This window comes from Grampus griseus, assembly GCF_964374135.1.
Source record: "Grampus griseus genome assembly, chromosome: 1".
NCBI classification, from domain to species: domain Eukaryota; kingdom Metazoa; phylum Chordata; class Mammalia; order Artiodactyla; family Delphinidae; genus Grampus; species Grampus griseus.
The window spans coordinates 148,614,807-148,626,103 of NC_139017.1; the positions used below are offsets into that span (position 1 = coordinate 148,614,807).

The following is an 11,297-nucleotide window of genomic DNA, read 5'->3' on the forward strand; positions in this document are numbered from 1 at the left end:
GTTGCTTAGAATCCATCCTTTGTTTCAATTCTTGCCCAATCCTTAAAGGAACAAAAGGAGTGGGCTTGAACACGTTTTCTTTTGGATAGGCCATTGTCCTATCCTCAATCCTAGATGAAATACTTGCTAGGGCACTTCCTGGGTGTGTGACCTTGGACAAGTCACAAACTCTCTGTGCCTCTGTTTCCTTATTTGTAAAATGGGAACAATAATAGTATATTATTATATATTCACACTATTATACGTACTTATTATGAGGAATACATGAGTTAATAAAGGTGAAGCTCTATGAACAGTGCCTGTGATATGAGTCCAGAAGAGAGGTAGTTATTATTGTCGTTGTTATTATTAGACTGTACAAGATTTCTGCTGTCAGAGTACTTATCTACCATTTTGTCCAATCCTTGATAATCTAATAAATGAAAAATGATAGCCAGCTATTTCAATTTGTAAAATTATTGTGAATAGTTATAAAATTGTAATTTTAAAATTATCGATTATCAGTGAACTTGAACATTTCTCTTTGTTTACATTGGCTATTTATACTTCCATCACGATTTCCCTTTTCAAAGCACTATGGTAAACAGGAGTTCACTTGATCTTCCTAACAAGCTTCTGAATCAAGAAGGCGGCAATCAGGCAATTGGGATTGACATGTATACACAGATGTTTATCAAATTGATGACTAATAAGAACCTGCTGTATAAAAAAAAGTGATCAAATGTATTCTATTGGAAAGAAGCAAAAATAGACCATGTTTACTGCCTAAATTACATAATAATAATTTTAAAAAATGCAGCAATCATCATCCCTACTTTCCGAATTGAAAACTGAGGCTCAGAGGGTTACAATTCTAGTCCCAGGTTTCAGATCTCACCTTTCAAAGCCTAGCGTCTATCCCAGAAAGTATTCCCGGGAAAAGCTTTTGTTACTGGTACCCACCCGACCCTGCCCCAGCTCCAGCTCCAGCTCCAGCTCCAGCACCAGCACCGATGCGGCGCGTCCAGCCACGCTCTCCGCGCACGCGCAGCCCTTCCTGTGGGCGGGGCCTCGACGCTCCTGCCCGCCCTCCACCTCCCAGCCCCGCCCAGTCCGAGGCGGGCAGGCTCGTACTGCAGGCTGGGAGGTAGGGGAAGGCGAGGGTTCCCCCTTGGGCCCTTGTCCGAGTCCCGAGACCCGGGAGGGAAGGCCCCGACTCCCGAGCGCCGCCCGCCTCCAGCCGCCGTTTTGGACCGGGAGTGGGCGGCGGCGGGAGGGGAGCTCTCCTGGGGCCGGGCTTGGGCCCGGGCGGGGCGGTGGCGGAGGGCGGGCCCCTCGGGCCAAGCGGGCCGTAACCCTCTGGGAGGGCAGAGGTGGGAAAGCCCTGGTCCGGAGGCTGGAGGCCGCGCGAGTCTTGGGCTCCCCGCCCACCCGCTTCGAGACTTCGGCCGGTCGGTCCCTCTGGGTCGCGGTGTCCTCGTAATTATGGCAGTCCCACGCTGGATGCAGCGCGCTACAGTGTAGGAAACCGTTCACAGGGCTCTTCGCATTTGGTGCTCACACGGCAGCTCGTGGGAGGGGGCCAGGGGATGGACTGTTGTCCCATTGTGCAGACGGGGAAAACTAAAGCTCAGAGTGGGGAGGAGATTTGCCTAGAGACACCCAGCGAGGTGGTGGCAGTGGGACTCAGGTCTTACTCCTCCAATGCAGCGCCCTTTTCCCCAGGCCCGTCTGCCTCCCCTGCCAAAGGAAGGGGCTGAGGTAGGGCATTAGTGAATGGAAGTTCGTTCGTTCATTCTTTTTTTGTTTTTAGATCCGCCTTCTTCTGTACCATCCAGGTCGGAGCTGACTAAGAAGTATACAGAAGCCAAGTCATGGATCCACCTGCACGTAAAGAAAAAACCAAAGTTAAAGAGGCTGTCAGCAGAGTTGAGAAGGCCAAGCAGAAATCAGCCCAGCAGGAGCTGAAGCAAAGACAGAGAGCAGAGGTGAGAGTAAGGAGGGCCTGTATACCTGTAGTCTGCTGGAGATGATGCCGGTATAGAGAGAGAGAGCTGTGACGGGGAGCCCTACCTGCCTCCAGCCAATCCAGCCAAAACAGGTGTTATCCCAGGTTTCCAGAGGAGATCACTGAGATTCCAGAGTCACATGCCAAGTGTCAGAACCCCGACCGGTACCAGATAGCCTCCAGATGACTCCTGGCGCAGAGCTTTTGTGGTAGGACCTGAGGGAAGGAAGAAAGGAAAAAGAGAAGGGACGGGCTTCCCTGGTGGCGCAGTGGTTGAGAGTCCGCCTGCCGATGCAGGGGACACTGGTTCGTGCCCCGGTCCTGGAAGATCCCACATGCCGCGGAGCGGCTGGGCCCGTGAGCCATGGCCGCTGGGCCTGCGTGTCCGGAGCCTGTGCTCCACGGCGGGAGAGGCCACAACAGTGAGAGGCCCGCGTACTGCAAAAAAAAAAAAAAAAAAAAAAGAGAAGGGACATGTAAGGGAGGGGTCCTGTAAGGGAGTGAGAGAGAGCAAGTGTCACACACCCTAGTACAGATGTCCTGGATTTGGCCTGGAGAGTTGCTCCTCCTAATTGTGAAGTAGAGGCCCAAGCTCTACACCCAACACTATGTTCCTTTGTTCAGTCTGCACTTAAAAATCAACCTGAGTGTTTACATGAATATTTTATTTTAGCATTTAATATCAGGAAAAAGCTTCCCGCAGTCTTCCCTCTATTTCTTTTGCTTGTTTCTTTTCTTTTTTTTTTAGAAATTTAAAAATACAGAAAAGCAGAATATTATAACAAACACCTGGGTACTCAGTACCCCAGATTGATAGTGTTTAACATTTTGTCATATTTGCCTGGAGTCTTTTTTAAATAAGATAAGTAAAAATTACATAAAAATTTGAAGTCCCCTTTCTCCATTTCCTTTTCCCCTCCCTGTGGGCAACCACTATTTTTTTTTATACTTTTACACTCAAATATTAGTAGATATTTTTGAACAATATAAAATGTTCTTTTGTGTTTTAAAATCTTATATTAAACTAATTCCACGTGTTTTATTTTGTTTGTTTTTTAGAACTATTCATGTTAATGTAAGTAAGAATCTAGTTTATTCCTCATGACTGCTAATAGTAGTCTAGTTCATTAATCCACTTTAGTATATTTACCCCGTCTTCTGGTAACGGATGTTTAAATAATTTATAGGGTTTTTTTTTGCTGTTACAACCAATGGTGTAGTGAAAAACTTTTAGATGTCTCCTTGGGCACCTGTGCTGGAATTCCTGAAGGGCATATATAACTAGAAGTAGAATTATTGGGTACATTTTCAAATTTACTAGACGTTGCCAAATTGTTTTCAGAGAGATGTACAAGTTTGCACCTGCATTAGCAGTGTGAGAGAGTTCTCATTCTTCACTTCTTTTCCAATGCTTAATAGTGTCAGACTTTAAATTTTTGTTAATCTGATCCATTCACTCACAATATTGAACTGCTACTACATGCCAGGCACTGTTGTAGGAACAGAGGAGTCCCTGCCTTTGTGGAGCATGCATTCAGCGGGGGAGGCCGACATAAACATAATAAGTAAACTTAATAGTGTGTTTGAAATTAATCCATAAACTGAAATCTGCCTTTGGATTAAGGCAGACTGTCTGAGAGCTGTGGACCTGGGTTCTAACAGATTGTGCCCCTCTTTCCTTCACCTCCCCATCTTCACCTGGACACAGGCCCCCAGACGGTTTTACTGCTCAGCACTTTGGTGAAAGTTGGAGGGCCGCTGTAAGAAAGCCCTAGGAAACTGTCCTTTGTGCACACTGCAGCGATAATGTTGTTGAGGACATTGTTCATGTGTTTACTGACACCCTGCCGGTGAGGTTCCACAGGTTACACTTACTTGTCTGACTTCAAACCCCAACTCCTCCATAAATTCCAGTTCTTCCCAGGTCACCTTGGACAAGATACTTAACCTCTCTGAACCTCAGTTCTTCAGTTCCTTTTTGGTAAAATGAGGATGATAACATCAATTACACAAGATTGTTGTAAGGAATAGAAATGTATGTAAAACACATAAGACAGTGCCTGGCCCAGAGAAAGCGCTCAGAAATGGCAGCGACTGGTTGTTATCAGGAGTCACTGTGTTTTCATTGTGCGGACTTGAAGGTGAATTGTGCTGATTTGCCAAGATGTCATACCGGACTTGCACTGTCGTTGCAGCTGGCCCTTGTTGAGCTCCTCAGATGTGCCAGGCACATGCATCACCACATGTAATCCTCACACCAGGGTACATTATTGTTGCTCCCACTCTGACCTTTGTAAATCCTTCCTGGAATAAGGAAGGGGGATACCACATACATGAGCTTGTGAGGTAGAAAGTATTATCCTCACTTCAAGTGAAGTGTTGGGACCAGAATTCCTAGGTAGTAAGGGATAGAGGGGCAGGACTGCCATCTAAACAGGTCTCTGGACTTTCTCCCCTGCTCCCTGCTTTGCCCCACAGTTGCCTTGCTGTTTTGTCTGTGTTGCCTGGAATGCAGTTTCCTAAGATAGGAATGTGACAAGAGCCCTTGTGGGGAGGCGGAGACACAGTTTCCCTTCAGTTCTGTATAGATGCCACATTCCAGAAAGTGAGATGAGAAGGAGAGATGAGAGGGGTGAATGGGAACAGAGGCCCATTTGGCAGCTGAAGCAGCATTTGGCACTGTTGGTGATCCTGTCCTTGAAAGTCTCGTTCCTTGGCTTGGACCCTTGACCCATTTTGAGTCTCTTCTTTCTCTGCTTAATGAATTACTTAATATATTCTTAATACATAATACTTATAATACTTAATATATTAAATATATTCATACTTAATATATTCTTAATTATATAATACATATAAATAATATATATAAAATGTGTTTGTGCACTTAAAGAAGATGAATAAAACAAACACCCAACTACAGAAATAGAACATGACCAGTAACTTAGAAGCCCTTCAGGCCTCACTCTGGTCATGTCCCCAGCCTTCCCACTAGCAGTACCCTCGGTCCTTAATTTCATGCTAATCACTCCCTTGCTGTTCTGTATTAATTTACTATTTCTGTGCGTACCCCTAAATAATATTTTATAGCATAACACTATACTGTCTAGTTTTGCATGTTTCCGAACTTTATATATGTTACCGTATTCCGTGACTGGTTCTCTTCACTCAGCATCTTTTTTTTTTTTTTTAACCATGTAGATTTATTTATTTTTTGTTTGTTTTATGGTAAAACATACATAAAACTTGACCATTTTAACTATCAGTATTATGCTTTTTGAGAATCATTTGTGTTGTTGTTTGAGACATTTTCATCACTGTGTGGAATTCCATTTTACTTAAAGATTATAGATTTTTTTTTCTTTTAATGTATTTTTGGCTGCGTTGGGTCTTCGTTGCTGTGCGTGGGCTTTCTCTAGTTGTGGCGAGTGGGGGCTGCTCTTCATTGCTGTGCGCAGGCTTCTCACTGCAGTGGCTTCTCTTGTTGCGGAGCACAGGCTCTAGGTGCGCGGGCTTCAGTAGTTGTGGCACATGGGCTCAGTAGTTGTGGCTCGTGGGCTCTAGAGCACAGGCTCAGTAGTTGTGGTGCACTGGCTTAGTTGCTCCACGGAATGTGGGATCTTCCCTGACCAGGGCTCGAACCGATGTCCCCTGCATTGGCAGGTGGATTCTTAACCACTACGCCACCAGGGAAGTCCCAAGATTATAGAATCTTGTCAAAATTTTTTAAAATTGGGAAAAAAAAAGATTGTAGGATTATTCAAGCTTTCTATTTAGTCAGTTTTGATCATTTAAGTTTTCAGACTTATTGACACAGAGTTCATAAGTTTTGTTTTAATCTCCATTGTGTCAGTAATTATGGCTTCTTTTAAATTCTAATAATGTTTGTTTGTGCCTTCTCCCTTCTTATCTCGACCTGTCTTGTCAGAGGTTTGCAGGGTTTTCTTTAGTATTTTCAAAGAACCATCTTGCAGTTTTGGTGATCCTCTCTATTGTACATTCGGTTGCTTTTTCATTCATTTCTGCTCTTATTTTGTATTTTCTATTTGTCTCACTTCTCAGGTTTTTTTCCCTTCTTTTTGATTACTCAAGTTTTATCCCCTACACACAAACACGGTCCTTCTTTTTTTTCTTCTATACAAATGTGGAAGCTTTATGTTGTTTCTCTTCCCTTGGTGGATTAATTGATTACTGCAAGGTGAGCAATAAGGTAGACACCCTGCCTTTCACCTTAGAATGTCTCTCACAGTTTTCTTTCCACCCCACTGCCTGCCCTGGGTCATGTTCCTACTATCTCCTCCCGGACTATTGTAATAGGTGTCTCCTAATGCCTATAATCTCTCCTCCCCAACTCCATCTCTCACATGGTCTCCAGTTTTCTTTCTCAAAGCACAGATATAATCAATTTGCTTCCCTGCACACTTCTCTCTCCAGAGTCAGCCCGATAAAGTCCAGATTCCTTGGCATGGCATTTAAGGCCCTAACATACTTTTCTTGCTTTCTCCAGCTCCCCAAACCCCATTCCATGATATCTCTTTTTTTTTTTTGCGGTACGCGGGCCTCTCACTGTTGTGGCCTCTCCCGTTGTGGAGCACAGGCTCCGGACGCACAGGCTCAGCGGCCATGGCTCACGGGCCCAGCCACTCCGCGGCACGTGGGATCTTCCTGGACCGGGGCACGAACCTGTGTCCCCTGCATCGGCAGGCGGACTCTCAACCACTGCGCCACCAGGGAAGCCCCATGATATCTTCCATATTAGCATACTTGAAGTTTCCAGAACTAATGCTGTACTTTTGCATTATATTTATTTAATCATAATATCCACTCCCCCATCACCTATGTCCTTTCCCCAGTCTCTACCTGTTCAAATCCTACCGATCCTTTAAAGGCCTGATCAGTCACCTGCCTCACTGCTTCTTATCTGATTCCCCAGTGGAGTTACTGTCTACCTCTCCTGCCCCTGCGTTACCAATGCAGTTCTGGCATTTTCAAATGACACAGCCTCTTGTGTCTGAAGATACACTAAGCATTTGCCTCCATTGCTAACATGTCTTTTCTCCCGTTCAGATCTATGCCCTCAACAGAGTCATGACAGAACTGGAGCAGCAGCAGTTTGATGAGTTCTGTAAACAGATGCAGCCTCCTGGAGAGTGAGCCACCCCTGCGTTCACACTCGATGGGACCCTGGAGGCTTTGTTTGTGTTTTGTTTGTGTGTTACCAGTCTTAAGCTGAGATGGCCCATTTGGAGCCTTACACAACTGGACAAGAAGACATTTGTGTTATTCCTGAAACGATAAATCGGAACTTCCTATATCTAACTTACTTCACTAGTTCCTCCGATCTGAATTGGCCCATTGCTTGCTGAAGAGACTTGTTCTGTTCTTCCAAGACAATAGATTTTTTTTTTTAACTTTTTCTATTTTTTGAAAAAAAATCAGTGTTTCTTGTGAAACTGTAAATCTCCAAAACTACAAATAAAATACTAATACGGTGTTTGTTTGCTCATACTTTAGGGTTGGGGCGCCTAGCCATAGATGGTGGAGTCCAAAAGAACGTACTAGGCAGGCAAAGTTGAGGTGAGCAGAGGGGACCCTTTCTCCTTCGGGAGGAGAGCGGAGAGGAGAGGAGAGAGAGAACATGGCTGCTTCCAGATTTCATTCTTCCTGGGCCTAAAGCTCTGCAGACCCTAAGGTTTTAGCCACACGGGTATAAATATGTGGCCTCTGCTCCCAGATGAGCCACAACTCAGGTTAGAGGCTTGAAGCTAGGATTCCTGTCACCCTATGAATGTGGACAGCTAGTGGCAGGCTTGTACCAGCAGGGGGAGGGGAGTGAGGCGCTTTTGGTTTTCCATTTTCGTTTTTGGTTTTTCATTTTCATCTTTCACCTTGTCAGGCCTAGAAGCAGAACACATATGGAAATGAGGCAGATCGCTCAGTGAGGGCACAAGAGCCAACACTGCCACCTCCATTACTCTCCACACTGGAAATGCCTGTATTTTCCCTAGTGGTGCTGGGAATATCTCCAGCAATTCCCATCTCCTTTGTCTCCCTGCTGCTCTGAAGTCACTGAGAATTCTGTTCCCATTGTTGTGTTTGTTTTAGGAATAAACTGCGGAGTTAAGGAGCTTGCTATCCCTGTGGAGAATGTGTTTTGAGAGCCTAAGTTATAGTCAAGGATTACCTCTACATAGATTATCCCCATAAGTAGTAATTAGGTTCTATAGGATCCTACTGAATTTGGGTTGAATGCAGATTTTTCAGTTTTGTGTTTTGGAGAAATGGGGGTTTGGAGTAAGCTGTCATAAACCTAAGGAAATGATGTATTAGTATGCTAGAAAGAGCAGTTTTTGGAGTCAGATGACTTGGGGTCAAGAGCCATCTTTACTGCATTGGATAAGTTATTGACCTTTCCAAGCCTCACTCTTCTCCCATCTGTGTAATGGAATAATATTTTCTTCTTCTCAAGATCATTCATTGAGAAATAAGTAAGATAATGTATTTAATAACTACTCAGTAAATATTACTTTCCTTCCCAACTACCTTACTTCATGGGATATGTTTCAAATTTCAAATAACCAATTAATATATGAGCATTGGTTGGAAAGATTCTGATCCTTAGTTGGGAACTGCTTGTATTAACATGTCGCAGCCCTGGATATAGTTCATCCTAGAGAAGTTTTCTAGTATTGCAAACTGTAGGTGGTTGTAAAATCAGTTGAATAAATTGTGACCAGCTTTTCTTTTTAATGAAATAATAGATTGTAAAATAGCACATGTGGTAAGGATATTGTTTCATGAAGCTTTTGTTTCAGCTTTCAGTTTTTCACCATGGAGTATAATGTTAGCTGTGGGTTTGTCATATATGCACTTTAATACATCAAGGTACATTCCTTCCATACCCACTGTATTGAGAGTTTTTACCATAAATGGGTGTTGAATCGTGTCAAATGCTTTTTCTGCATCTATTGAGATGGTCATATGGTTTTCATACCTCGTTTTGTTAATGTGGTGTAGCACGTTGATGGCTTTGTGCATGTTGGACCATCCTGCCATCCCTGGGATAAATCCCACTTGATCATGGTGTATGATCCTTAATGTATTGTTGTATTTGGTTTGCCAATATTTTGTTGAGGATTTTTGCATCTGTGTTCAGTAGTGATACTGGTCTGTAATTTTCTTTTTGTGTGTTTTCTTTGTCTGGTTTTGGTATTAGGGTGATGTGGGCCTTGTAAAATAGTTAGGAAGCGCTCCCTCCTTTTCAACTATTTTTTGGAATAGTTTGAGAAGGATAGGTATTAATTCTTTGAATGTTTTGTAGAATTCACCTGTGAAGCCATCTGGCCCTGGAATTTTGTTTTGGGGGAGGTTTTTGATTACTGTTTCAATCTCTGCACCAGTGATCGATCTATTCAGATTTTGTTTCTTCATGATTCACTCTTAGAAGACTATATGATTCTAAGAATTTATCCATTCTTTCTAGGTTGTCCAATTTGTTGATGTATAGCTTGATCATGATATTCTCTTCTGATCCTTTGTACTTCTGTGGTATCTGTTGTTATTTCTCCTCTTTCATTTCTGAGTTTATTTATCATTACCTTCTCTCTTTTTTTCTTAGTGAGTCTAGCTAATGGTTTGTCAGTTTTGTTTATCTTTCAGAGAACCAGGTCTTAGTTTCATTGATCTGTTCTATTGTCTTTTCAGTCTCTATTTCATTTATTTCTGCTCTGATCTTTAATATTTCCTTTCTTCAGCAGACTTTGGGCTTCATTTGTTCTTCTTTTTCTAGTTTCTTCAGGTGTAAGGTTAGAGTGTTTGAGATTTTTCTTGTTTCTTGAGGTAGGCCTGTATTACTATAAACTTCCCTCTTAGTACCACTTTTGGTGCATCTCATAGGTGTTTTTTTTTTTTTTTTTTTTTTGCTGTACGCGGGCGTCTCACTGTTGTGGCCTCTCCCATTGCGGAGCACAGGCTCCGGACGCACAGGCTCAGCAGCCATGGCTCACGGGCCCAGCCGCTCCGCGGCATGTGGGATCTTCCCGGACCGGGGCACGAACCCGTGTCCCCTGCATCGGCAGGCGGACTCTCAACCACTGCGCCACCAGGGGAGCCCCCATCTCATAGGTTTTGGCATGTCAAAATTTCACTTTCATTTGTCTTCAGATAATTTTTATTTTTCCTTTGATTTCTTTGTTGACCCAATAGTTGTTCAGTAGCATGTTGTTCAGTCTCCACATATTTGTGATTTTTTTTCCCACCTTTCTTCTTGTAGTTGATTTCTGGTTTCATACCATTGTTATCAGAAAAGATGCTTGAGAAGTATGTTTTCTAAGTCTTGGCCTTCCCACTTGTTCCTAAGATCTGTTATATGTTAGAATATTTTATTTTATTTATTTAGTTAATTTTATAACAAGTTCTATTTTAGTTCTATTTTTTATTTTGATTCCTGACTAAGGACGTAAAGACATTGAATGGTTAGCATTAGCATCCGGAGACCCCAGAGCCAGAGTAGAAGTGTAGCCTTACTTTCATATAGGTAGAAGGAAGCACACGTCCCTCTGTTAAGTCAAGAGGCTCTTAGCTGACCTATAACTATCCTCATATTGCTAACCTAAACATTTTTTTGAGGCAATGTAGTATGATTATTATTGTTATAAACAAAGTACAATTTATACAATCAAATGTGTATTTTCCCGTTCAAAGCAGTCCTCTTGGAAGTCTACATATTTATTTTAGCTCTGCTGCTATGGCTCAAAATGGACATGGAAATCCTCTTTCAGAATTGCATCTTTTTCCTTTGAATGTAGTTCAAGTTTTAGATATAGCCAAAAATCATTTGAGGCCAAATCTGATAGCTAATGTGGTTTTGGTTTAAGAAGAGGACATCACGGGCTTCCCTGGTGGCGCAGTGGTTGAGAGTCTGCCTGCCGATGCAGGGGACACGGGTTCATGCCCCCGTCCGGGAAGATCCCACATGCCGCAGAGCGGCTGGGCGTGTGAGCCATGGCCGCTGAGCCTGCGCGTCCGGAGCCGTGCTCCGCAACGGGAGAGGCCACAACAGTGAGAGGCCCGCGTACCGCAAAAAAAAAAAAAAAAAGAGGACATCATTGGCTAATATTGAATATTAGGTTTTTGGACTAAATTTGGTTGGTTCAGAGTAAAATAAGTATTTTTTGAGTACCTACTATGTCCAGGCACCGTGCTAGGTGCTGGCCTCTAAGAGCTTATGTGAAGACGTTTCTCGACCTGGAGTTCCTAAAATATTTTGATGAAGGATAGCATCAGTGAAATGAGGGTTCAGCATTGAAGG

General features: G+C 43.3%; 1 protein-coding gene across 4 annotated transcripts; it reads left to right on the top strand.

Annotated features, from left to right (window-relative positions):
• Nucleotides 1-1,076: 1,076 nt before the first annotated feature.
• Nucleotides 1,077-7,481, top strand: SVBP (small vasohibin binding protein). Of its 4 annotated transcripts, none has more exons than XM_082671107.1 (3): nt 1,077-1,126; nt 1,793-1,967; nt 7,055-7,481. In XM_082671107.1, exons 2-3 carry the CDS (start codon nt 1,854-1,856, stop codon nt 7,139-7,141), a joined length of 201 nt encoding a protein of 66 aa, XP_082527233.1. In that variant the 5' UTR covers nt 1,077-1,126; nt 1,793-1,853; the 3' UTR covers nt 7,142-7,481. The 4 variants fall into 4 exon arrangements, with proteins under 4 accessions (XP_082527233.1, XP_082527235.1, XP_082527232.1 ...); XM_082671109.1 differs by lacking the exon at nt 1,077-1,126 and adding an exon at nt 1,169-1,499 and having other exon boundaries at nt 1,818-1,967; XM_082671106.1 differs by lacking the exon at nt 1,077-1,126 and adding an exon at nt 1,172-1,499.
• Nucleotides 7,482-11,297: the final 3,816 nt, after the last annotated feature.

Bases quoted from the DNA above. Each gene is read 5' to 3' on its own strand.
- SVBP (XM_082671107.1), top strand. From the start codon at position 1,854: ATGGATCCACCTGCACGTAAAGAAAAAACCAAAGTTAAAGAGGCTGTC. The intron at 1,968-7,054 runs GTGAGAGTAAGG...TCTCCCGTTCAG, and splicing joins AGCAAAGACAGAGAGCAGAG to ATCTATGCCCTCAACAGAGT.